Raw genomic sequence first — 27,433 nt, 5'->3', positions numbered from 1 at the left:
AAACCCTTCTTTCCCCATCTTCAAACAACTTACACAGTTTGATAGCCATACTGTATTTTACATGTTTATTTTAGATATTTGGTTTGGTTCAAATTTCAATTAGTGACACTACAGTATTTGCACTTAAACACAATACAGAAATCACAGGAGCATACAATCAACAAACAATTATTTATTCTTGATAAAATGACCTGTCTGCCTCAATATTATTTTGACATGTTGACAGCTTGAGGAAAACATAGATAGGCCTATACTATTGGTAACATACTGTATCTACTTCTACAGAGACATTCCTCACATGGAGCTAAAAACACAGCACCTTCAAAAAAATTAAATAAACAAAACCCATTTCTATCAACTCATTTCAGAGTCTTAAAATAAATACTATATTTAACATACCTTTTTGCCTTCCCCCCTACCCCCTTTTACTTTTAAGACAGTAAATATACAGGGATGCAAACTCATGGAGATTGGAAAAGGTGACATATACCAGGGCAGGCACAAAACGACTAAAAATCATGAATTGAATCATCCTATTTTGGGATGAAATAAGGTGACTAGTTTGCATCCCTGAATATACGGTATAAAGGGAAAACAAATCAACAATATATACAGTACACTGCAGTATTTACCATGTTCTTTGTTGCCAAAGGGAATGTCCACCCTGTCAGGGGTTGGGAAATGGTAAATAGAGGAAGAGAGACTGAGAGGAAGCTCAGGGTCCACATTTATTCAAGCATCTTCCTATAAGAGTTCTGACCAGAGCCCAGGTTACCTCTTACATTTATGCTGCTCTGTGACCCGACTCGTAATCGCCAGATCAGCCCTCCCTTTTCCTAATGGCTCATTGAATATGGACCCGGGAATGGACCAGGAGCGTGAGCGGGAGAGGGAGAAAGACTGGGAGAATGAGGAAAACAAAAGAAAGAAAAGAAGAGTGTGAATAAATGAAAGCTTGTGGTTCAGCATGTCACAGTAACAGCCAGGTTGTCATGATGATGATGACAACGGTGACCAAGGCAACGCATCTAGACTTTGAAGTCCAGCAGGTTGCAGTCGATCTTGTAGTAAACATAGGGGTAGTACTCCTGTTGGCTCAGGTTCAGTCCTGGGATGTCCATGGCGGCCTGTGAGTGAAAAGGAATTATACAAATATAAAACAATGTCCAGATGTGATAAATGAAATGATAACACCATCAGTCACACAACATGCAAGAACAACGAACAGTCATTATACAGGAGAGAAACACAGTCAAGGAATAGAGCAGAATGAAGAGGGGGGAAAAGACTAGGTCAAAACCTAATTTGTGGCTGTAGCTGTACCGTGTGATGTGTTCATTTCACCGGGTAGGAGTGACACTGAGGCAACCAAGGAGCCAGAACCATAAGATGGATCAACAAGAATTTATTCAAAAATGTGACTCGACGAACAGCGCAAGTATAATATAATGTAGATGGGGAGATAACAGGAGAGAGTGAAAGCTATTACCAAGTATATGCACTACATTCTCTCCTTGGGCTAACATCTAGTCAACCTGATGTTCGAGTATATGGGTCTAGCTGCCGCCGGCAAGGCTCCAAGTCAAGGCTATTGACAAGCATGTTTTCTGCTCAAGTGTGGCTCGGTTTTCGGTCTCCTGCTGGAGACCTCTTTATTACATAATTTGGCGTTGTCGGCAAGAATGGGTTTTGGGAACAGCTGTGGTAAGTTAACCACTAGCAATCTGTAGCTAATGTTAGCAGCTAGCGATCTATAGCTAATGGTCAGCAGCTAGCGAGCTGTAGCTATCAGACTCTACTGGTCTAACTAGCAGCGCATACAGTATTACACCATGTATGGGTGGCCGACCGCCACTGGTGTAACTTCACTCAGTCCGTCAACATTCACGTTTAGGGCTGGCCCCGCTGGTGTGGTCCAGCCAAAAAAGTATATACACTACAAAGTATAGTGAAGAATCCCAAAATGTGAAAGTACTAAGTGGGACTGAGAAGTGAGGCTGTGAGGAGACTCACGTCAATGATAGCAGCGCTGCTGTCCAGGTGTTTGTACAGGTCGGACAGCACCTCTCTCAGCTTCTTCATGTTCTTCTTGTTGGGCTGCAGCAGCATGGCCTGGAAGTTGACTGGCAGGCCATATCTACAAATTACATGGAGTGTCAATGCAAAGTAAGAACATGAAACAAACAGACACTAAAAGGAAGAATACAGATAGATGGAATCATAACTTTGCCATCTGATAGTCCTGTATTTGAATTCAATGACTGGACCTATTCTTCCTTCTTTCATATTTCATATTCTTCCTCTTTGTTCTCTCTCTTCTTAGAGTATAGACGGTTTCAACTCGACAACATAAACATTAGATATTTCTCCCAGTGTACTTCCTGTTGCAGTGTTTGCTAGTACAATATAAAAAGACTGGTAAAATTAGAAGTACTGATTCAAATTGCTTATTCAAGTAAAAGTAAACTAGAACGACCGCAAAACACGGACTTATGCCTCCGCCATTAGTTCATTCTTGAGTCCAAATCACCATTTGAGGCAAATTGGAAGAAATTCCGTCAAGGCGCTCCTGAGAGCTTGGAAATTGGGTGTGTGAGGTCACAGTGACCTTGAACTTTGACCACCAAAATGTAATCAGTTCATCCGTGAGTCCAAGTGGACGTTTGAGGAAAATTCGAAGAAATTCCATCAAGACATTCCTGAGATATCGCGTTAACAAGCTTGAAAATGGCATTCGAGAGGTCACAGTGACCTTGACCTTTGACCTTTGATAACCAAAATGGAATCAGTCATCCTTGCGTCCAAGTCTATGTTTGAGCCAAATCAGAAGAAATTATATCAAGCCGTTCTTGAGATATTGCGTTAACGAACTTGGGAATGGCGTTTGTGAGGTCACAGTGACCTTGAAGTTTGACCACCAAAATGTAATCAGTTCATCCTTGAGGCCAAGTTAATGTTTGAGGCAAATTTGATGAAATTCCATCAAGGCATTCCTGAGATATGGCGTTAACATGCTTGAAAATGGCGTTGGAGAGGTCACAGTGACCTTGACCTTTGATCACCAAAATCTAATCCGTTCATCCTTGCGCCCAAGTCGACGTTTGAGCCAAATTGGCAGAAATTCCATCCAGCCGTTCTTGAGATATCGCTTTAACGAACTTGGGAATGGCGTTCGAGTGGTCACAGTGACCTTAACCTTTCACCACCAAAATCTAATCAGTTCATGCTTGAGTCCAAGGCGATGTTTGAGGCAAATTTGATGAAATTCCATCAAGGCATTCCTGAGATGTTGCGTTAACAAGCTGGAAAATGGCGTTTGAGAGGTCACAGTGACCTTGACCTTTGTTTGACCTTTGACCACCAAAATCTAATCAGTTCATCCTTGAGTCCAAGTCAATGTTTGAGACAAATTTGATTAAATTCCATCAAGGCATTCCTTTCCATTCCTGAGATATCGGGTTAACAAGCTTGAAAATGGCATTCGAGAGGTCACTGTGACCTTGACCTTTGACCTTGACCACCAAAATCTAATCAGATCATCCATAAAAGTCAAAAGTATTTCTACCGACTGTTTCTGTGCAAAGCTAACTGACCCTCACGTCATATTAATATTACTAGAATTCTAGGGTGTCGACTCTGGAGATGATGAACCGAGCACACACGGACGCACTCCAGTTATAGCAGTAAGATTGGCTACAGGTGGTGTGTGCTGATGGTATTTAATCTCTGGTCCTGGATTTGTTTGAAACACAGTCACTGGAGAACTAAATCTAGGAAATGAAAATAAATAAACGGACAGTCCTTCAAGTCAGTTTTGGTGGAGCAGGAAGTCCTTCATCACTTGTGTTAGTGGTAGGGAGTGGACTTGGTTCAGGCGATGTGTGCCCAGCGCTTGGCGAATCCGCATCCGACACACGTGGGCCAGACTGCGAGGACATCTCTTGGCCTCCAGAAAGAGCCCGAGCGCCTCGGGATCCGCCCTCTCCTCCAGCTGTGCCTGCTCCCAGGTCACCAGGGCCGGGTCGGCGCCGTGGTCCAGGAGCAGCTGGATGAAGGCCACGTCGCACCCGTACGACAGCACACACTCCAGCAGGCGAGAAGCCACGCTACGGGTCAGAACGCCGGCGGTCTGGAGCAGCAGGCGGAAGCAGTCCAGGTGGTGGAAGCACGAGCTTCTGTAAAGAGACATCGGGAGGTTGTGATAGTTGTCTATGTCAACCACAGCATGGAACCTGATGAGTTCCTGCAGTATGTCCAGCCTTCCATCCTGGGCAGCCCAGAAGATGCATGTGCGGGGTCTTCTGTTGGGGTCGGCCCCGGCTTCCAAGAGGATCCGGACACAGTCCAGGTGACCATAGCCCACAGCACAGGAGAGAGGCGTGTAGTCGTACTCAATAGCTAGGTTTACCTGGGCTCCCTGGGTGATCAGGTAGGCCACACAGGCAGCATGGCCATTCCTGGCTGCGAGCACGACCACCACTCATTGATCAGCCTTCTGAAGTGGTCTTCCTGCAGCAGGCTCCTCAGTTTGTCCAGGTCTCCTGCCTCGGCGGCATCGTGGAGGGGCCAGTTGTGATGCGTTGCTCGAGCAGCCATTTCTTCAGCTATGTGTGTGTACGCCACATTTATGAAGGGACAAATTGTTCGAGTGACATCACTGATGACTAGAGCTGGGTATTGGTTCAAATTTCAAGAATCGATTCGATTCCGATTCACAAGGTTGCGAATCGATTAATTTCGATTCGATTCGATTCGATTCCGATTCGACCAATTTTCAATATTGATTTGGTTAGTGATACCAAAACGTGGTTTTTGAGCTGTACCCTGAATTACATGACTGTCCAGTTATGTAACACAGGGGTTTCCAACCAGCCAAGTAGATACATGGGGAAAAAAAGTTGCAGACCTGTTGTCAATTTTAACGGTTTTAGTTACACATATATTTACTCACCACGTGGTGACAAAGGGTAAATAACAGCCTTTTCATCTGTCAATAAAGACACTTTCACAATTATGCACAGTGATTTGATTTCAGCCTATATAATTTCTAAAAGTAGATATTAATAATGATCAAACATTTCCATTCATGTAGCCTACAGTATTTATGTTTTTGTTTCAACTACAAACATAATTAAACGTCAACTTGAAACTATGTTTCAACTACCACACACAGCACAATATTTTAGCCTGTTTAGTAAAAAAAAAAAAAAAAAAAAAAAAAAAAAACGATCTCTGGACATATGAATCGATAATCGAGGATTAAAATGAAAATCGATTAAAAATCGGAGAATCGATTTTTTTAACCCAGCCCTACTGATGACATCACTCACTGATGACCAGGGGTATATAGGGGGGTTGATAACACTATTTGAGGTTGTTACTCATGCAAGCTCCTGTGGTCTTCACAATCCTCATGTCTTCACAGTCCTCACCTCAACACAGACTCCACAAACACACGCAGGGCTTTGATATGGATCCATGCGATGAAGGCCTCACTGAAATTCACTTTCAGCCATCGTACCAAGGGACCCTGCATGGACAGTAACAACATTTATGTAGGCAGATAATGTACATATCACACACACAGTATGTACAATGTACACATAGTGAAACTAATATTGTCCTAAAAATATATGAATTCGTTAATTCAGGCAAAAAAATTAGATTTGTTGAAACAATCACTAGCTTCACTCTTTCAACCATTATTCAAGACCGTTATAAGCTACAGGTCTGTCTTACAGGTCAAATCTAAAACTATAGAAACACACATACAAACAATATGCTGTAGACTGCAGCCAAATAGCTATGCAGTTGGGGGTCCTTGGCATAACAAAAGTCTGAAAACCCCTACTGGAGTCTGCCGCATTAAATTGTTTTATTTCCTATTTGGCCATTGATGTTGCTGGAGGAAAAGGCAGCCGTACAAACTGTTTCTTCTTGTCAGTGGACAGACGCGTCATCTCCTCTTTGTCTGCCTTCATCTCTTCCTCGTTGTACTGGAAATCACGCACAGTGAACCTACAGTAGGTCAGGACCAATGGGAGAGAGCTGGCAATCAGCGGTGATTTAACACAAAGAGATGCATGCCTCCAAAACACTTGTGGGAAACGTTGAAAACATGCAAAATACCAATCAACAGACAAACTGACAACCACAGCACACGCACACACACACATACTGCATCGTGCTTATTGGAGTGACTATCAAGTGCCGACAAAACAGTTTATAATAGACACACAGGCTGCTTATTTTTAGGCCAAAAGGCAGTGGTTTGTAAAGAGGTACTTGAATCCTGTGTAGCCATGACTGCTATTTGAGACTGTGGCCCATTAGATTCAGGGGTGTGGCCAGAGACAAGCTCGAATTCAAAATAGAATAGCTTGAATTGTTGCGGGTAAGTGAGAGATGCGATGTAAGTGGAGGAGTTTACTTGTTTTCCCTGGCCTTGTGCTTGAAGTCGTCAATGGCCTTCCTGAAGAGAGTGACACTGAAGAGGCCGCTGTCGTGGTCTTCAAACAGCAGGCTGGAGGAGCAGACACAGACTGATGTTAGCAGGAGGGTAAAGCAAGCCCACGGTATACTGGCTGCGCTAACTCATTTCGGCAGGCTCTTACAGACAATAGGAAACATTAATTTACGGGGGGGAAACGTATAGTAGTGCAGCACTGGCTTCAGACGATGCAGCGCTTTTCCGACAGCATTTGAAGGCAACATCTGCTTGCAGGTCAATGGGCCACTTCACAAAGGACTAACCCAATGAGTGAGCTGGAGCACACGAAGTCACTTCAATACATTTAACGTTTCGACACGCACTGCGTCTTCTTCAGAGTCTGAAGAAGATGCAGTGCGTGTCAAAACGTCAGTTTAGCTCCTTATTAAATGTATTGAAGTGACTTTGTGTGCTCCAGCTCACTCATTGGGTTAGTCCTTTGTGAAGTGGCCCATTGACCTGTTTGCATTAATTTGTCCTGTTCTGAGAGCACCGACCTCCCTCTGTGGAGGGGTTGAAGCGCAGGAGATTCCTTCTACAATATATATATATATATATATATATATATATATATATATATATATATATATATATATATGGGCTGCAGGTAAAATGTGCATTGTCAATCTGTATGTTGCACACTGTTTCACTGAACACTGCTAATGACTCACTGAGCAAAATTCCTCCCCATTGGTTGATAGCTAAATAAACAACCATAAGCATGTGACAGTGCTGAATGTACTAGTGACTAGTAGTTAAACTAGTGGGTTAGTACTTACTTAGTGGAGCGCGGCACAACCATTTCTGACAGGCTTTCATATGTCTTCTGCCACTCCGCATAGTTTGTCCTGGTGAGAGTGCATAAACAGTGTATTTCCATATTAACATATTGTCTGAACAACGCTTCTACTGACACTTTCAGACTGAAGTTGCTGATAACCATTACTTCAATGTCTTTCAATTTGACCTTTTTCATACAATAAAAAATACTCAGTGTCTCCCAGAACTGCATTTACGTAGTCGGACGAGTGACGCACACAACTAATTCAATAGGGGAAACTCTGGGATACACTGGGCCTGCAAATGAAGAATTAATTTACAAGAACAAAGAAATTTCAAAATAAATGTACAAAGAAAATAAAACTCTGCGTCAGGGTTTACAGGCTGTTTTTTTATGAAGCTATGGTCAGGAAGGACCCTCCATCCAATCGGCGGTGGACACCATAACTGGCTGATATTCAATATTTAGTAAAAGGCCAATATGCACCCGATCTACAGTGCGGACTAAAGAAACAATATCGATATCCACTATGCTAGGGGTTCTCAACCTTTTGTAACTTAAGGCCCACTTTTCCGAGGACCACATTCGCAGATAAATGAGAGAAAAAAGTCATTGAAATTATGCATTTGAATTGTGAGATTTTTGATTTATAAAAATTCTTGAGCACATTTAGATATAAAAAATAAATAAATAACTAGCTTTCATCATGATTTTTTTTTTTTTTTTTATCTATTTGGTAATACCACTGCCTCCGCGGCCCACTACACGGTGCTCTGGGGCCCACCAGTGGGCCACGACCCAGTGGTTGAGAATAGCTGCACTATGCTACAGTACTTAAAATAAAGTTACTGGAATTAGGATATGTGAAACACAAATCCTACTTCAGGATTTCTCCCTCACCATGTATTAAGGTCTTGCAGATGGTGGTGTACTTACTTTGGGACGACCACCAGCATGGTAATCAGGTATTCTGATTCCAGCACGAAATCCTCTTTCTTCACTATGTCAGCCAGACTCCTGGTCAGCAGGCTCCCCCTACAGGACAACATATACAGTTCATATCTTCATATAACTTCTTTATCCAAAAACTGCTGAATTCCAAACAGAGCAGTTAAATGGACAGGTAATACAAGAATCATTCAAAGAGGCAAAGGCTTAATTGTGCATTCTGGAATTTGTTTATGGATACGTGTGATGAAAATAGCTGACAGAGACTTTGCATTCTTATAATAGGAGGATCACAGCCTTTTCCTACTTTCTGATATTTTGAATAATGTCCACGCTCCAGGGGTTCAAGTTAACAATATTCTACTGCACAATAACATAATTTGTAAAAGGATAAGGAAATTATCAAAAAACAAATAAAAGTCTACACAGAGCTTTAGATAACACTTCTGAGTCATCAAAGCATGTTGGCTATATACAGTAAGTCAATGGACAGTGTGCTGTTGGTTAATATAGTGACTGTAAAACAATAATGTATTTGGAATAATCAATGTTTAAGAACAGATAACTAATGGCATTACTTACGCATTCTTCCTCTCCAGGTTCTGCAGGTTCCCCTTCAGGTTGTTGTAGGCTGAAGCTCTGGCCTTCAAGTCATTGTCGATCTGAGACACTTGCTACAAACCAAGAGGGAGAGGGTGAGCGCCACTACAGGCTGCAGGCTATGGACCATTTCCTGCACCAAGATATGCAAATGCACTTTTGTACCATTCACAAACATCACTGCAAGTATGGGTGAATGGAGACACAGACGGGTTTCCCCTCAAGGTACAAACTACAACACAGTGCCACGTCGATATCATCCACAGTACCTTGGAGACGATCTCTGAGATGTTTTTCAATGACTGCTTGATGGGATACTTAGCCATGTCCCACTGGAATCTGGTGACATAGGTGACCAGGTCAACTGGGAAGAGTAGAAACCAGACAAAGGTCATCAACATCGAGTAACTGATAACCTCCAGTTGCATTACGTAGGCCTCGAGTCCCATAACGTTTGTGTAAATGAATATACACAGTCAAGAGATGTATGTCTAATCAAAGAAATCAAATCTGGCCTTGGCCTGACACCACTTCCTTCAATTCACCAAACACGGCACTGATATAATATGAATGCTCCTGTGAACAACTCGAGCCAATTTAATGTATTACCTCCGTTGGCCAGCATGTTCTCCTGGACTTTGTCTCGGCTGTCCTCCAGAACATCGGCCATGTACTGGGCAACCTTCTTCACCACACTGGCCGGCCAACACAGAATGAGAAACAAGACAGAGACAAGAAAGTGGGTGGAGGAGGTACTGGAATGTGACAGACATTTGTCATAGAACTCAGCTTCATAGTCTCTTTTTAGCTGCGACCAGCGTCTGTCGGTCGGTTGGTCGACAAAAAGTTCAAGTTCAAGTAATTGTGTGTGTGTGTGTGTGTTTTCATTGGCTAAAAGGGGGCAGGGGGGGGATTTCGAAATGCAGGATGGCAGGGGGAGAGGGCTCTGGAATCTGGCATGGAGGTGAAGTGTGTGTGTGTGTGTGTGTGTGTTTATGCCAACTTTAGAAATGCAGGATGGCAGAGGCAGAGTAGGGTAGGCTGCCCCTGCAATCCTGCATTTCGGAAATTCGCATATGTGGTCGCAATTATTGCGAATTTGCGTTTGTTGTTTTGACCAGATTCTTCCTAAGACCTAACAAAAACAGACCTGTTTCCTCGCAATACAGGCCTAAAACAACAACAACAACAACAACAACAACAAACTACCAATCTAAACAAGCTATTCCAAGTATAAACTAATAGGTACAAATACATCCTTGAACTTGGTCATATAGCAACAAAGTATACCTTTCCACAAAAGTGTCGAGTTTAGCCAGCTCGTCAGACAGACCCACTAAGACATCGAGCGTTCCAACCTGTTGGGGACAGAAAACAAAATATAAAGGGATAGCCCGCGCTATTAAACTACTTGAGTTCCCTCATCCTCCATGTGGTGTCCACTAATGCATCCCCCACAGTGGTTTTAGCTACAGATGACGCAGCTGTGGCCCCTGCAGGAGGGATTGCAGCAGTGTAAAACCTGCGCCACAGGAGAGCCGAGAGAAAGCTGCGTGTGAGAATTGTGTGAGAAACAACACAGACAGATGGTGCAGACTCTTCACCTTGAGGTCAGGGATGTTGAACTTGCTGTTGGTGGAGATGTTGTTGGTGCGCGTGGTGGCCACCATCATCTTGTCCCAGGTCTGCTGGCACGTCTTCTCCCCCGGGGCGGAGATCAACCAGAATTCTGTCATGGCTGCAGGCGGGAAGGTCGCTCACCGGGCCTCTGATACAGGGGAGTCACTGTGGTAAGAGATAGAGCCAGAAGGACATTATTGAGAACGTTGGTACCTACATTTTACATGACGGCAAGCATCCACCCTACTGAAGTGTCTTTGAGCAAGACCCTGACCTTGCCGTGAAGGGGGCAGGCAAAAAGATAAGTTTACCTTCAAGATCAATAAAGTACATTATTATTATTATTATTATTATTAGACAGATCAAATTGTGGGTAATTGATATTGTTCTTAAGCAAAAGAAGAATATGATCAATCATGATCTGTCACACATCCATATGAGTGTTTACAGCAGCATATAAAGAGAGAAGTATAATTATGAATCAGTGTCACATTATGAACCCGCTTCTTCCCCTTTTTGGGTTCTATTCAGTCTATGGTTCTATTCTGATTCTGCCTCTTGTCTTGGCAGGACTTCCTCACGTACACAAGCTGTTCACACTCCACACAGACAGCACACTCACCGAGTTGGTTGTTTATATCATTGACTGAAGTAGTGAGAAGACAGACTGGCCTCCCTATCTGCTGATTGACTGTCATGTGATCATGTCATGTGTTTGTGTTGTTGGAGACATGGTGCACACGCTTCTGTTACCCGGCTAGCACGGTAAACGCTTCTGTATGTTAACCACCAAACCCATATAACAATAGCTGGTTATTTAATTTGTAGATTCCCATTCAATAGAGCTGCAGCAAGGATAGCCTGCTGACATACAGTAAGCGTGCTAGCATGGCAGTCGCTGTCACGACATCGAAACAGGAGTATGGTTCACACTTACAGACGCGTTTACTGGCTTCGGTGATGGACCACACGGTGTAATGCGGCAAAATAGTCACAACTGTTGATGCATCGTTCAATTATTAGGAGGTTTTCGACTCATACAGTCAGAGGTCCTTCAACAGCATCCACAAAGTCAGCTGACCAGAGAAGTTGTGAGTATGCGCAAAAACTGCTGCGTTTAAGTGCTCCTCGCAAGCTCCTGATTCCGAACACCAAGTCAGAAATACGGCGGATTCCATGCTTGTGGGTATTAATTTGCTTTTGGTTGGAGATATTCAGTTGTTGTCTGGTTGACATGCTCACGTAACGCTACCCTGAAACATCCGACTATTTCCCAGTAGCATTACGAGTATATTGTAGTCGTTTATTCCAATAATTCCGACTGCACCTGGAGGCAACACGGGTGTTTGTTTTGAGAGCCGTCGACATAGCTGTCGAGATGTCTCAATACCGACCTCTTGTGGCAAGGTGCATCTACTACATCACTCAATAAGCCTCATAGTCAGAACTGTCAATTAAGTGAATCAACTTCAGTGAAACAGACAGCCTTTTCATTTTAGTGCTCACAAATTCAACTGTGTGCAATCCCTCAATTCATTCATGTGCAATTCATGTGCGTTAATCCAATATTAAGTGCAAGACTGAATTTCAGACTTTCTGCTTACTAGGCTAGTAAAGGTCTCTCAAATTTACAAAGCTATGATAAAAATCTAACAATAGACCAAAGAAGAGTACTACCTACCATTCCAGTAGACTAGATAAATAAACATGGTAGCCATTTGATACATTACATTTTTACCTGTACCTCTATCCCTACCAGCACAGTGTCCAAATCTCAACATTCCTCATACCTAAGTGTGTAATAGTCCAAAACACAGTAAAGAAGGCCAGCCAGCCTCCAGCCTTCAAACTCTCAGGGTCATGTGCCAAAGGAAGTGTTTAGGGCTTTCCTCACTGTCTAGAATAAGCCAGTGTTTTCTAGGCCACATTGTTTGTGAACATGATGTGACCGCCATAAAACAAAGATAAGGGCCAGAATGGCTAGAAAATTAAATACAGATAGAACTGCCACAGATCAAGTCATGCGCTGCTTTACTCCAGATGGCACAGAAAGACAAATCATATACGACCAAGTGTTTCAGATGGAACACATTCTCCTGCCAGCCATTCAGTGGTGTAGCCAGGTACTGAAGTCCTAAAAAAACTATTTCATTCAGCATGGATGCTCCCATGCTGAATGAAATAGTTTTTTTTTGCCTATTATTATTTATTCTCATCCAATTGAGTGGTGTTTGCAAGTGAATGTGACAAAGGCTCATTGACAAATAACAAAATATCCAGTAAGCTCTTAAATCGTAATAATCCACTGCATTCCATGAGACACTGGCAGGAACACAGTGAGAGTCAACATGTCTGCTGCCATTCTACTGGGGCATTTTGGTTGTGTCTTGAAAGTTTGTGATATCAATTCTTCCACGCCATAATCTTCCACTGTGGCAAACATGTTTATTCTCTGATTATATAAGTCCAGAGAAACAGGCTCCTTTAAAAACATTTGCAGGGGCATGCTCTCACTCAAGTTCAGCAAGGTTGTGAAAAGAAAGATCCCCTCATTCCACGATTCATTCAGATCTTTCCGGTTAGAAGATTTATAGGCTTTTGACCCTGCCCGTTCCAGCCACACAGTCAAACAGAGGCCTGTGTCCTTACAGTCACAAATGTCTTCAAAAGCTCACGGAGAGCATGCGAGAAAGAAATCAGGGGTGAAAATACAAACTGAGATCTTTCATAGATTTTAAAAAGTTTTAATCTAAAGCAATGCATTGCTCTTTCAGTGAAGACTATACTGGGCCTGCAATGAAGATTAAAAAAAGGTAAAAGCCAGATATCTAAAGCAGATATAATCTAAAGGCTTTATGAACAAACGTGAGCCATGATCTGCCAGTCAGTCAAGTTCAGTCAAGTTATATTTTCCTGCATATCATTTGCATGAGCCTTGATGAGGTAATTGTGATTTCTGCACACTTATGAGAAAATACCAATACAGATATTTCCACAAAAATACAGCTTTATAAATTATGTTGCTTACCTTGTGTTTTCCTATTTACATTGTCCATTATTACACTATACTTAAGCTGCACAGTGCTGATTTGTAAATGATGAGCATAACACTGGAATGCAGGTAGGCCTAGGTGTAGGCCTCAGAGTAGGCCTAGGTGTAGGCCGCACGGTGCTGGATCCTGTTCTGGCAGCATCCAGCACAAGTTTTGCATAAGCACTGCTTATTCAAAACTGGGTCAAGTCAAATCTGTGAACATGTTACCAAGCCAAACATCTCACTGCCCTCAAATCACCCATGTAGCTAGCTCTAGATGGGTACAAAGTTTCTGCCACACCCTAGGGTTTAATTACAGCAGAGGAGTGTTTGATGAACTTTGGAAATATAATAGGCCTATATTATGTCTAAAAGGGTCAGATGTGTAGTGAGCATTGTTGAGGATAACTTAGTACAAAAGTAACATATTGCATTACTTTTAGCAGTAACTCAGTAATATAACTTATTACTTATAGGATTTCAGTAATATTATACCAGTTACTTTGTCAAGTAACTCAAGTTACAAATTGTTTTGTTTTTTGTTTTGTTTTTACTCAAAGCACACTTAAGATACAATCATTTCCTAATCAAACTGTGTGTTTTTATGCATAATAACACTATAGATGACAATAAATAACAAAGGAAAATAATAACATTTAGAATTTTGGATTGTTTACACTAACTTCAAGGCAGTTGAAATTATTTTTCGGGATGGTTCCGGGGCGGCGATGTTATTCTGCTGCTGCTGTGGTTTTGGTAAACTAGGCATCTCGATGACATCAGTGACATCATCACTGAACTATAGCCTTGTGTGGTGTGTGAGTAATTCACTGATTGTCATTTATGACATCACTGATGATGTCATCAGTGGGACAGACAGAGAAACAGAAACAGAGACAGAGCCCAGACAGACAGACAGACAGACAGACAGACAGACAGACAGACAGAGCCCTAGCTCCCATTTATATACTGATGGTGATGCAAAAGTAGTGTAATAAGTCACGAGTTACTCTACACAGACAGTAATATTGTAAAGTAACTTATTACTTTCAAATGAAAGTAACTAGTAATATGTACATTTTGAAAATAACTTGCCCAACACTGGTAGTGAGTGAGGTGACTAAACATGACATTTCAGTACTGTTATTATAGGATATTTAACACATTCAACAACGGAATGGATACAAGATTTGGATTTGTTGATGGGATTTGTTGTCCTGGATACAGTACTGTCTCTATCACTGACTTGTTTCTGTTTGCCTGTGTTGACAAGGGGTGGCAGGTGAAGATTTGCCAAAATTAGGCTCCATCAACAGGTGCACGTTTTTTTCCTTTCCTGGGAAAAGTACCGGTACATCAAAATGTAACACTATATTACTGTATTACTGCAAGTGCGTATAATTTCAAAGATCCAACAAAAGAACGATTGAGTGATAACGAGTTGCCATCTATGGAAAGTTTTGGGGTTATGTAACCCGAATAAACATAACAGACCTACCCTGGCCTGTATGTTATTCGGAAATGCATATTTGGTATTTGCTCAAAAACGGAGAGAGGTGATTGGTAGAACTGAACGTGGAGGGCCCGCCCCCAGCCCGTTGATTATCTTTTCCACTTCCCCTCGCTTCCAGTAAGCTAGTTCTCCACCCACCAGCCGAGAGAGAGAGAGACAGAGACATATTAGTGAACCAACGCTCGCTCCTTGTCCGACCATATGGCAGACATAGTCCACTTTCTTTCTTATATCGCTGTGCCCACTACTCTTTAAAAATTCCGCCGAAAAAGAGAAGACGATTTTCCAAAACATTCTGGCCGTTATCTCACGTAAGTACAATGAAACAGTTGGGCTGCTCTCCTTGGATTCAGCTGGCGCCGTAACATGGCGGGCTGCTCTTTCTGCCTTGCCACACATGACGGCCCGATTCATTGCTTTCAGCCTTTATGGTCATGTTATGTAGCTAGCTGTTTTCAAAACGTGTGTGTTCATTATGAAGCGATCTTGACGAATGCTTACTACATAACTTCTATCAACAGTAAAATGGAGGTTTGTTGTGGTGTTATTTGGTGAAATGAAGTGCTAGCGATAGCTTGTTCTACAGCGACATGTACCGCTAGCGTTTCTAGCCAGGTTAGCTCACCAAAAGGAAATGTCAACAGCACCGCAGTGGAGCTGTCGACTTCACGTTTCCAAATAACCACATTTCCCAAATCGGTCATGAGGCAGCTAGCTAGTCATGCCTTGTTTTGCTAACACATTGCGATTTTATCTGTCATTTGTAAAGTCTTGACATCTGCGCTACCACTAGCGCATGCGCAATCCATGCAAGCGTGATTAAGACCTTAACTACTAACCATATAAAGGAGAACTTCACCGGAAAACGATGCTGATTTATTTTGCACATGATCTTAGACATATCCGAAATCTGTAAACAGTTTTGCATTCATTCGTTTAGTTTGACAGTTATTGAGTCAAGTTGTGGACCAGTGATGTCATTTCCTTTGTGTATGAATGACATCACTGGCCAACCTTTGATTTTTGTGTGATTGTCTTTCTGTATTGTTTCGTCTTCTGACTATTGATGTGACTGCTACGCTGAATACTTACACTAAGTCACATTTCTCGTATGTAATCTGACTACCTACTGTGGCAATAAAAGTGAATCTGAATTGGGCACAGTTTATTTTTCTCTGCATTAAAATCACATGTTAATTAATGTCTTTACTCCCCAGGGCTCCCCTGTCTCTGCACAGGTGTATAGGCGCTACCCAGAAGGCCTAGGGGCGGCTCTTTACCGGGAGCACTTTGACTTCAACGCTGAGCCGCCTTGGGATCCTAGCTGATAGTGGGACAGGTCCATCTCCTGACTTGTCCATGTGAGTAGCTGGGTGCCTAGTCTACACATGAGGACACACCCTCTCTCTCTCACTCACTCACACACACACACAATATATATATATATACACACATATACATAATAGTATACATACACTACACACATGCTTTTTATATTAATTGCCACATGCTCTGAGAAGAATCTGGCCAGCAGGTTGTAATTGTTTGCCATGTGTATGAGGTAGCTTGTCTGGTTCATATCAAGTCAGTGTATGATATTATACTATAGTTTGATAGGCACTGCCTCTTGGAACATCGAGTGTGTGGTGTCAATACTTCTATTGGTTAAATCGTAAGGAATTTGGTCCTTGGATTGAGTAAATTGGGGGAGGAGTTTGGTTCTTGGGTTTTGTGTCAGTGGAAGCTAATGTTTCTTTGAGATATCATAAGTAAGAAAATTCACACTTGCCCTGAATCTAATGACGTGTGCACATTCCAGCCTGACTTTTGGGCAGTAAACGCAGATAAAAAGTAGGTGTGGTGTGGGTGAGCATATGCATCCATTTATAGGTGCCGACTTTGAAAGCAAGAAATGTATCTGGGTGAAAGTTCATCGGCGCCATGCCTGTATATTCCATGTGTCTGATTTGCTTAAATCAAAGCAGCTTCTCTTTTTGTGATGTACTTTCTTGTCTCCCTCTGTCTCTTTGCAGTTTGTTGCATACCGGCAGGAACCCATTGGCTCAGTCGTGACCCCCCCCCTTGACTTGCTTAACTCTTCTTTATGATTGTCGGCTCAGCGGATTACGGATGAGATGAAAGGCCTCGCTGACCACCCCAGCTACATCGTTGAACTCCAGGAGGGAGGAGTGACCCTTGACGATGTCATTGATGGACACATCTGCGATCAGGCTCTGGTCAGTTCAGCTCACAGGCCGCGGACCAACTAACTAACCACAAATATTCACGGTGGACCATTTTGATCTGAGAAAGGTTTCCCCCGTTTGTTATCGAAATGACCCACAAATCCTCTTGACCCTCGTCAAGAATATCCCTGTCAATCTGAAGGAATTGGATCGGTTGTAATCCTGACCCAGTAGAATTACTCTACCCCTATTCGCTCGGGGCAATATTCATTTATTGTCAGCGATAGTATACTCTGCATTATAATGGTCATCAATTTCCCACACTAGCCTGTTGCATGGTGTACTCAGTGCAGCCTCTATCCCCTCGTTGTGTCCTGCAGGTGGAGAAGAACGCCTTCGTGGTGGGAGACTTGGGCGCTCTGATGCGGCAGCATGTGTTCTGGAAGAGCATGGCACCACAGCTGCGGCCCTACTACCCAGTGAAGTGCAACAGCAGCCCGGCGGTCATCGAGGTGCTTGCCTCCTTGGGCCTGGGCTTCGTCTGCACCAACAAGGTAAGCCGTCATCTTTGGCGTTGAATTGAGATGGCTTTGTTGGTTTGTTACTTAAAGTCAAGCTGAACCCAAAAATTAATTATTAATTATTTTTTGACGGTGGGACGTCGATCAACCCCTTTTACATCTCCTATTAAAATATGGGAAGTATTGAATGTGTATAATCTATTTTACCGACCCACTAAGTGGCGACAGTGCTCTCCAGATGAGAGAAAGCCAAGAAAAAACAGCCGCGTGAGGAAGCCATTCTCATGAAAATGGATTGGCGAAAACGCTTTCGCTTTCGCGCAGGGAGCTGGCGGTGGGGGATTGCAAATTTGCATAATAGATTACGGGTGAAACACACTTTGAAACACGCAGCATAAATAAGACCAGAATCGCAAAAGCTTCATCAAAGCTCTCAACCGAAACCCCAAGAAACGAGCGAGCCCATCCAGACTCGCCCGACGAGGGGCAGCCAGGCAGCACAGACAGCAACTCGCTTGTCACACACCCGCTGCAGCCACGGAGGGAAGAGGAGAACACACACGGAGGGAGGAGTTTGAAGGAGAGGGGGGTTTCCTGCTGTTATGGAGGAAATTACTGTTCAAAACTATTGTTTAGATGTCTGACGACTTACTGATGCCAAAAATAAATGGTTAAAGTGACTGTTCTATCGAATTTCACAAAAAGCCATTTATCTCAGCTTAAATTTTCAGACGCTGAAACCATGCTGTATTCAACTGCTAATGCATACATAACTACTAACTCTACAAACTAACTCTTTTAGACAGAGAAAGCACACATTCTATTAGTTCTTTTGAGATATTTTGTGTTCACAAAATACTAGCAGAAAATAATCCTCGGCTCTTGAAAGATGAGCCAGAATCCTCAAAAAAAAACCTTGGCAGAAGCTACCTACAGTAAAAAAAAAAACTGGTGGCAGTGAATGTGTTAATAATGTATGCCAAAAAAAAATCACAAAAATCTAATTTCTTTAGTTTTTCACACTTTTTCACATCAAAAGTTCATTTTTCAAGATTTCATTCATAACAGTAATCTACAGTTTGCTGACGTCGCCTAGTACTATCAAATTTCTACCCCATTTCAGCTAATCATATCACGACATGGCAGCTGTCAATCAAATCTTCATTTCAGGATAATTTTCTCTTCCAAATGAAAGAGAAAATGGCGCCTAGTGCCTGTCATCTGACATAATTCCTATTCTATAAACTAACTACTAACTTGGCCAATTGTATGAAACATGAACAAAAAACAAAAGCGGTAATGTTTAACAATGCAAAGAAATGTAACTGGCTCGTTAAAACTCGCATTCCAGGAATATTGTATTTACCGCAACAGCGATAATGGCGTGCGCCTGAGAGCCTGGTTGTCAGGGGTCTCCCCTCGGAGATTCCATGCGGGCGGGCAGCACCCATGCATCGGATTGTCCGCTCGTTCCACACACAAGTAGCTGGCTGCCTGGTAGTCGGCGGATCCCACTCTCGTAGCATGACAACACGCTGAATCCCACTCGATTTGGGGGGTGAAACACGCCAGGAGTGGCCAAAGCCAGTCCCCAGAATTGTCAAATCAAATCATCGACACCATATATGGTCCGCCTCTCAACCCTGTCATCTCAGACAAGCTTTGTTTTCAGTCTCCGACGCTCGCGCTCTTGCATTCCGTTCCGGTTCACTTCGACTTTAAGGAGTGTGTTTTTGGTGTAACAGTACGATGATGTACACTTTTGTCGGGCCTCATTTCGTTACCATCCAGGAGCGATGGGCTTCACTGGACCTTTTATGAAAGCACTTGACAGTTTGGGACAGTTACATGACGAGCACTCAATTGATTCCTAGTTATCTAATAAGTGCTGTCCTTTCAACTTATGCAACACAGCTAACCTTCGTACCCCCGGCGTTTGTGATTGGCTTTCCAGGTTTTTCTGGGTTAACACTTTCAGTGCCACGGCCCTTGGGCAAAAGGTTGCTTGCTGTGCCACATAGGCCGCAATGCATTTTAAAACAGTCATATAATTTCTTTAATAATTACTATGTAAACACTGAACACGCACAAATAACGATGAGACTCTCTTCTATCACCTGCAAAAAAAAGTTTATTGATCCCATTTTCCGTTCTTTAGTTATGAGCCGGAGAAGATAGCTTGATCGAACGAAAAACAGAGCTTTTTTTCTACGAGCTGAGATAATGAGCCTTTTGTGAAATTAAACATTTCAAGCACATCACTGACTCTGAAGCTAATTTTCTGATGTAGTCACACCTCAAAAATAATTTCCTTCAATAAAACAGTGAAGGCAAGGGAATTTTGTTTGGAAGAATAATATTTTTAGCTGAAACCAGCAGCGCTGGCGCCTGCATGCGCTGCTGGTTGCAGCTTCTTGCTGATCTTTTGCTGCTGGTGGGCATCGGATATTCTGGCTTGCGTTTGCCAACCCTGTCCTGCTGTCTGGGTCTGTGTTGTGTACTTGGCTCTGCGTGCCCACCTCCCCCCCTCCTCCTCCCCCCCCCCCCCCCCCCCCCCGTTGTGGGAGGAGTGTCTCTCTGCTCTGCTGTTTTCTCGTTTTCTCTGCCTGTGCTCAGCACTGAAAAAGTCAGCTAGATCCTGCTTTTTTACAGCCGCGTGTACCAGCTCCCATGCTTCCAGTTGAGAATAATAACAAATCCACGGCTGATCATGTGTTGCAGCGGACACGGAGGCTGTTGCAGCGGACATCGAGGTGCTCAATTGTGATAGCAGATTGGCTGCTGCAGGGGCACAGCTAAACGTTGCTTCAATGAAGCCGCTGCATACGGACGGATGCGATGCGATTTCCTTCCCCCCAATGACTTCTTCTGTGTGTTTCACTCCACGTTCTCTCATCTGGAGAGCGCTGTCGCCACCTAAGGGTTCTGTAAAATAGGTTAGACACATTCAATACCTCTGAATATTGTAAGAGGCGATGTAAGAGGCATAGATCGACACCCCCCCGTCAAAAAAAAAAAATCGAGTTATGACGCCATTTGGCGTCGCTGGCACTGTACGGTAAATTTCTAATGACGCCATATGGCGTCGCTGGCACTGAATGTGTTAATGTTGCTAGCATGATGACTCTGTGTGTCTGTCCTCTCTCTCTCTCCCCCCAGGCTGAAGTGAGCCTGGTGCTGGAGCACGGCGTGTCACCAGAGAACATCATCCTGTCGGGTGTGTGCAAGCAGCTGGCCCACGTCAAGCACGCTGCCAAGAACAAGGTCCAGCACCTTGTGTGCGACAGCCAGGCCGAGTTGCGCAAGATCTCCCGCCTGCACCCCAGTGCAAAGTAAGTGAAGAAAGCACACTGTAAAAGCAGACTTGTTTTTGAACCATTTGCATTTGTGCAGAACTGGAAAGATGAGATAATTACTCTTCGAATAGGCAAGTAGATTCATTTTGCCTTTGGGCTCAACATAAACAGTGGAAAATCCATAAAGCTGATTGACTTGACCAGCTCTGAACTGAAAGTCCCGCCTCTTGGTGAAAACAGATTTGCGAAAGCTGCTGTTAATATGTCAGTCATAAACCTGAAATAGAAACTCTGTGTCTGGTGATCATTGGCCCTGCACGGCGCATGAATCTTCACGTTTTATGTTATGATCCCTGACTTGTGCGTGTTCCCGTCCCCTCGCAGGTTGCTGCTGCAGCTGACCACTGAGGCCCACGCGGCTGAGACCAGCATGGCGTTCGGCTGCTCCCTGAAGAGCTGCCGCCACCTGCTGGAGGCGGCCCGCGAGCTGGGGGTGCAGGTGGTGGGGGTGACCTTCCACGTCCCGCCCTCCTGCCAGGACCTGGCGCAGGCCTACACGCACGCGCTGTCGGACGCCCGCTGTGTGTTTGACATGGGGGTGAGCACTGTGGATTTCAACTGGGCTTGTGGCAGAATTCGCAAAAGTCATGTCGGTAGAGAAAGGGTTCCTACAGATGTCTGGAAAAACTCTGGAAAATGATTTTTGATTATTTCCAAATGTTAAACATTTTTGCAATTGACAAAATTGTCTATAAAGTTACATATTGTGATATTTGGTTTTGTAAAGAGTAATCATCTTTAGAGTGTTATTTGACAGAATTGAAAGTCTGGAAAATGTCTTGACTTTGAAATGTTGAATCTGTAGTTGCCATGTGTAGAGGGCAGTTCATTTTATGAGATTATTTCCACCCCTTTGTAAACGTTGTGTCTATTCCATTTAGAGTAATAACTAAATGTGACTGTTGGCTGTTTGTGTTCAGGCGGAGTTGGGCTTCAGCATGAACATCCTGGACGTTGGAGGCGGATTCACGGGCTCAGAGTTTCAGCTCAAACAGGTAACCAAACGGCCTCGATAACATGTTATTAATGCGTTATTCAAATACCTGCAATCTAAAATGATAAAACTAAACTAAACAGCCTGGTATCAAATACTAGCCGAGTAAATGATAATTATATGTGACCATTTAAAGGAAGTTGCTCCCAAAATGTACAACATGGCTAAAATAACACCAATGTATGCCGACAGGTGAAGTTGTTGTACCCTGCTGGCAAGCTCCCTGTACCTGAGTGCTAACTCACTGTATCATGACATGAAATTATATGAAAATTTCATATCACGATTATAGTGACCAAAATTATCACGGTTATCATTATCATCACGGTATTGTTAAAATGTGCTGAAAATTTTCGAAAAAGTACTAATACACTCAGAAATCATTTCAATCAAGTTTTATATTGAAAACTCAGAGCCAAAAAGGATTGATACACTCACTGAAATCATTTCTCCAAGGCTGCGCGTCTGAATCTGGGAGACGGTTGGCAACTTTGGTTGATGATGGACAGTATTTACCGTGTTTTTCAAAGCGTACGCTTATCGTGAGGAATTTTATCGCGGTTATCATTCAAACCGGTTATCGTTTCATCCCTACATGTGTGTGTGTGTGTTTTTGTAGGTTGAGTGTGCGGTCATGCCGTTGCTGGATGCCTACTTCCCCCCGCTGTCTGGCGTGCGAGTGCTGGCGCAGCCTGGCAGCTTCTACGTGGCGTCTGCTTTCAGCCTGGTTGTCAACGTGATCGGCAAGAAGGTGGTGAGCCGCCACTGGGACAGCCTCGCCCAAGGTGAGCTCACTAGGCGGTCCTCTCAGACGCCTTCACTTTGTCTTCACCTCAGAGATGATATCTCATGTCGTACGTTTCCCGACAGTGACACCCACTGTGCCGTGCATTTTTTACAGGTGAGCTGAGCGGCGGCGACGAGCCCGAGTTCCTGTACTACCTGAACGAGGGCGTGTACGGCTCGTTCAGCCGCAAGCTACTGGGAAGCAACATCCCCACCCCATCAGTGCACAAGGTCAGTAGGTCTCCACTCGAGAGAGCTCGCCCTATTCAGTGATGATGAGTCACACATCCGATAGGAGGTCTAGATGAATGGAGAAGGAGGATGTGCATTGTGAGCGTTGATAGGAAGCAGGTTTAGGATTGCTTTAGATGGTGACCTACTGTTGACCTGGACAAGAACGTATACCGGATCTGGCTTTTCAACATAAAGGGCAACATATGGGGGGGGGGGGGGGGGGGGGGGGGATGGGGGATGAAAGTCAAAGTAGGACAGAGAAGAAAGGTCAGCTGTCTAGTATTACCTTGTTTCGTAAGCATATGTCTCAGTGTGGAGATGTGACGTAATTAGCCAGGAAGGCTAACTCGATGTCCTCCGCGCAGCGCGTGCCGCGCGCCGATGAAGAGGTGTATCCCAGCAGCCTGTGGGGCCCGTCGCTGGACGAGCTGGACCAGGTGGTGGAGCGCTGCCTGCTGCCGGAGCTCAGCGTGGGCGACTGGCTGCTCTTCTCCAACATGGGAGCCTGTGGCCTGGAGGAACTCGGCTGTCTCTCCTGCAGCCCCGAGCCGCCCGTCTACTACACCGTCTCCACCTCTGACTGGTGAGTGTGTGTGAATGGGTTCCGCCATAGATATCATATTACTATAGATGGGTCACCGCAGGCTCCGCCAATTCTAACAAATGGTAGCAGCAAGTCTCCTAAATGGGCGTGGTCAACCATTGAGTCAGACCTGCCGAAAGTCTCCGAAGTGGGCGTGTCCGTGGAAAACCACGGGCAAAACCCACGTGACAAAATGACAGGAAGTGAGTTGAAGTTGGGCCGTCTTGCTTGAATTCCATCGTCTCTGGTTCCGCCTTTGGCCTCGTTCTCCTTCTTCCTGTGTGGTCGTTTACTGAGATGTTCCTGATTGAGGAGAAAAGACACACCCAAGATAAAGCCTGAATGGGGGGTGCCACTGTACTGTTAATGTCGTCGCCATTTCAGAAGCTGTTGGGTTCTATCCGGATCCTTGTTTTATTTATTTATTTACTTATTTGTGACCAAATTTTTATTCCAACAATAACCGCTCAACAACAACAGAAATACACACTGGAAATCAAGCAATCCACATGCAACAAAAAATAAAACAACTTGGTTATACCAATTGCAAAAGAAATTCAATTTTCAAAAAACCCAAAAGAAACCAAAAGCAATGTTCCAACCAATAGAATAGAATATAATTTGTTTTATTGTCCAGCCAAGGCAGGAAATGTGTCAATGGTCTCGCCCAATTTATGCAAAAACACAAACATGTCTACAAAAATGACATGTAAGCCACAAAAAGCACAGACGTGTCTACAGAACGGAACACATCAACAGCCTGGTGACAACACATCACAGAGTGGTACAATACAAAGGAAAAGGTGCACCACCACCCCCAACCACACCCCAGAGACACACACGGGAACCTATAGAATCACTTCAAAGGCACCTCATAGGGAAGGGATTCACCTTAAAGGTATTTTAAGTGAGTTTAGTTAGCTGCAGCAGTCCAAATGTTCAAAATAGTCTCACCTCACTAGCGTCATTCATTCTGCCAGTTGTCATCTCTTAGATAAATAACGTCCAAACATGTAAGCAGCCATTGTCTGGTGGTGGTGGGGGAGTGAGGAGGCAACACAACTATCTTTCTAGCAGCTGTCAAGCCAGCGAGAACAATGTGCCTTGTAAGCCCCGGTCAATCATTCAGCAACAAGGCGGGCACAGTCACTGGGACAGTCCGGATCCTTGTTTTAGTCCCCGGCTTATGGCAAAAAGAATGGGATTTGTGGTCCCCCCCCCCTCCCCAACTTGCCAATTGTTCTGTTTTTTAAACTGGTAAAAAAAAAGAACGTAGAAATGACATATGAAAAAGGTATTCCATATTTTGCAGTGCAAATATAGTCAATATTAGTGTTGCGCGTAGTTCCACAGGCGATAATGCCACACTCTGTTTTGCATTCTCACACTAGAGGGAAAGGGGTCGGGGATCTGAAATCCCCTTTTTTGCGTGACAGACTTTTCCCCAGAAAACTATGTCACGCATCAGAGGACAAGTGACTGTGAGAGGTTGAAACATCAGTCAAGGCTTTTCCCAGGTTTTCAACATTTCAGGCTTTCTGGACCTCACCCCTTTTTAGCAGGGCTTCTGTTACCTTTATATCATTTCTTGTTTTTCATATTAAATGTATCAATATAGACGTAACAGAGAGCTGTGAGGTGTATAGAGCAGAGGTTCTCAAATGTTTTTCAGCCAAGGACCCCTTACAAGATAGAAAATATACCGGGGACCCCCCTCATTCTGATTTGTGATTTTGGGCTAAGCTTAATTGTTTCCACGGTAACGTGCTTGACTTTTAATTTGATAGGTTTGTTATTAGAATGTAATCCATGAACCATTTTAGATTTAAAGCATAAACTATTTTCATTGAACTATGAATATTTTGCAAAAAAAATATATACCGTATATATATATACGTTATTTACATTACGTCATTTAGCAGACGCTTTTGTTTTGTCCAAAGCGACTTACAATATCACAATTTGTCAACAGTACAGAAAACCACAATGCAACACAATCAATGACAGCCAAGATATTTTGATAGACTAGCACCATGTAGGAAGTAGTTTGAGAAGGAATAAGGAACATGTAGCATTTAAAACCTTTTTTTTTTTTTTTTTTACCTTAAAACTTTTCGCGGACCCCCTGGCAAAGTGCCACGGACCCCTGGGGTTCCGCGGACCCCCATTTGAGAACCACTGGTATAGAGAGCTGATCCCACTGCTTTGTGTTGCCCACAGGTACGAAATGCAGGAGGCCGGCCTGGCTCTGGACAGCACCATGAAGAACTTCTCCATGGTCCAGTGTTGCATGTAAGCCTGTCCTGTGTCCCTGTCCCTCCAGGACCCCCTGACCTCCACCCTCGCCCTGTGAGAGGAGGGGTAAGGGATCCCCTGACCTCCACCCTCACCCTGTGAGAGGGGGGCTAAGGGATCCCCTGACCTCCACCCTCGCCCTGTGAGATGGGGGCTAAGGGATCCCCTGACCTCCACCCTCGCCCTGTGAGAGGGGGGGTAAGGGATCCCCTGACCTCCACCCTCGCCCTGTGAGAGGGGGGGTAAGGGATCCCCTGACCTCCACCCTCGCCCTGTGAGAGGAGGGGTAAGGGATCCCCTGACCTCCACCCTGGCCCTGTGAGAGGGGAGGTAAGGGATCCCCTGACCTCCACCCTCACCCTGTGAGAGGGGAGGTAAGGGATCCCCTGACCTCCACCCTCACCCTGTGAGAGGGGAGGTAAGGGATCCCCTGACCTCCACCCTCACCCTGTGAGGAGGGGTAAGGGATCCCCTGACCTCCACCCTCGCCCTGTGAGAGGAGGGGTACGGGATCCCCTGACCTCCACCCTCACCCTGTGAGAGGGGAGTTAAGGGATCCCCTGACCTCCACCCTCGCCCTGTGAGAGGGGAGGTAAGGTATCCCCTGACCTCCACCCTCGCCCTGTGAGAGGGGAGGTAAGGGATCCCCTGACCTCCACCCTCGCCCTGTGAGAGGGGGGGTAAGGGATCCCCTGACATCCACCCTCGCCCTGTGAGAGGGGAGGTAAGGGATCCCCTGACCTCCACCCTCACCCTGTGAGGAGGGGTAAGGGATCCCCTGACCTCCACCCTCGCCCTGTGAGAGTGGGGGTAAGGGATCCCCTGACCTCCACCCTCACCCTGTGAGGAGGGGTAAGGGATCCCCTGACCTCCACCCTCGCCCTGTGAGAGTGGGGGTAAGGGTGTCCATGGGGGCACGGGGGGCAACATGTGGTCAACATTCCAGCCCGCCTGTCCTGTATTGTCGAAAAGTTTCTGTGGAAGATATTCTCATTTAGGCCCCTCCCCCGCTATGCTCCTCCCTCTGACGGACTCAAACGATCTGTCAGCTAAACGAACTCCAGGCCGAACAACAACCTTATGCAACAAAATGGACGACTCTGCGGAGATGGAACCCCCTGCCATCTTTGGGGTGTTTTGTTTCCTAAATCAAATCCCGTTTACATAAATGTACACTTGATTTTAATCTTGCTCTGTATTGATTACCTGTTGACAGTCTTGTAAAAAAAAACCTGTGTCTATTCAAGTTCAACACCAATACATTTTGTCTATAGATGATCTTTTTGAGAGGTATTTTAAAGAATCAATGCCTTCTGTGGATTCTGTACTTTGGAAACCTCACCTCGCATAGTTTAATGTAAGTGTGACACGATACGTAACCTATTTCTTTATTGCAGTTCACCTCTTTGCATTTGTTTTTCTTTTTTTTTGTTTTTATTTATTGGATTCAAAGATCACTGGGGCATGTTGAAAGCTCCGTCTTTTACGTGTG

At 44.3% G+C, this 27,433-nt stretch overlaps 2 protein-coding genes across 3 annotated transcripts in view; one reads left to right on the top strand and one right to left on the bottom strand.

Moving 5' to 3' along the window:
- atp6v1c1b (ATPase H+ transporting V1 subunit C1b) overlaps window positions 1-11,516 on the bottom strand; it is a 100,191-nt gene extending 88,675 nt beyond the window's left edge. Inside the window, exons 1-13 of one of the 2 annotated variants that reach the window (XR_014553168.1) lie at window positions 11,377-11,516; window positions 10,424-10,604; window positions 10,110-10,177; window positions 9,429-9,514; window positions 9,089-9,183; window positions 8,802-8,893; window positions 8,208-8,306; window positions 7,270-7,338; window positions 6,431-6,523; window positions 5,925-6,018; window positions 5,433-5,530; window positions 2,014-2,137; window positions 761-1,127 (exon numbers count right to left, since the gene is read on the bottom strand). Coding sequence is in view for 1 of the 2 variants with exons in the window: in XM_083646461.1 (XP_083502587.1) it covers window positions 1,029-1,127; window positions 2,014-2,137; window positions 5,433-5,530; window positions 5,925-6,018; window positions 6,431-6,523; window positions 7,270-7,338; window positions 8,208-8,306; window positions 8,802-8,893; window positions 9,089-9,183; window positions 9,429-9,514; window positions 10,110-10,177; window positions 10,424-10,555 (1,149 nt within the window). In the remaining variant the exon portion in view is untranslated. Of the gene's footprint in view, window positions 1-51; window positions 1,128-2,013; window positions 2,138-5,432; window positions 5,531-5,924; window positions 6,019-6,430; window positions 6,524-7,269; window positions 7,339-8,207; window positions 8,307-8,801; window positions 8,894-9,088; window positions 9,184-9,428; window positions 9,515-10,109; window positions 10,178-10,423; window positions 10,605-11,376 lie in introns of those variants that run through there. The other variant, XM_083646461.1, reaches the window with a different exon arrangement.
- Window positions 11,517-15,135: 3,619 nt separating this feature from the next.
- Window positions 15,136-26,203, top strand: azin1b (antizyme inhibitor 1b). Its single transcript, XM_083646244.1, has 11 exons — window positions 15,136-15,297; window positions 16,204-16,347; window positions 17,020-17,223; window positions 17,553-17,726; window positions 20,853-21,025; window positions 21,374-21,587; window positions 21,970-22,044; window positions 22,663-22,828; window positions 22,945-23,060; window positions 23,429-23,646; window positions 25,867-26,203. Exons 3-11 carry the CDS (start codon window positions 17,122-17,124, stop codon window positions 25,940-25,942), a joined length of 1,314 nt encoding a protein of 437 aa, XP_083502370.1. The 5' UTR covers window positions 15,136-15,297; window positions 16,204-16,347; window positions 17,020-17,121; the 3' UTR covers window positions 25,943-26,203.
- The last annotated feature ends 1,230 nt before the right edge of the window (window positions 26,204-27,433 follow it).

This window comes from Poromitra crassiceps (genome assembly GCF_964638095.1).
Source record: "Poromitra crassiceps genome assembly, chromosome: 11".
NCBI lineage: Eukaryota > Metazoa > Chordata > Actinopteri > Beryciformes > Melamphaidae > Poromitra > Poromitra crassiceps.
Note: the sequence above shows the minus strand (reverse complement) of the source record. Positions and strands in the feature narration are given on the sequence as shown.

What these genes read in the sequence shown, in the direction of transcription:
- azin1b (XM_083646244.1), top strand. Translation starts at nt 17,122, where the DNA reads ATGAAAGGCCTCGCTGACCACCCCAGCTACATCGTTGAACTCCAGGAG. An exon ending in ACATCTGCGATCAGGCTCTG is followed by an intron (nt 17,224 to 17,552) that starts GTCAGTTCAGCT and finishes TGTGTCCTGCAG; the next exon opens with GTGGAGAAGAACGCCTTCGT. An exon ending in ACCGTCTCCACCTCTGACTG is followed by an intron (nt 23,647 to 25,866) that starts GTGAGTGTGTGT and finishes TGTTGCCCACAG; the next exon opens with GTACGAAATGCAGGAGGCCG.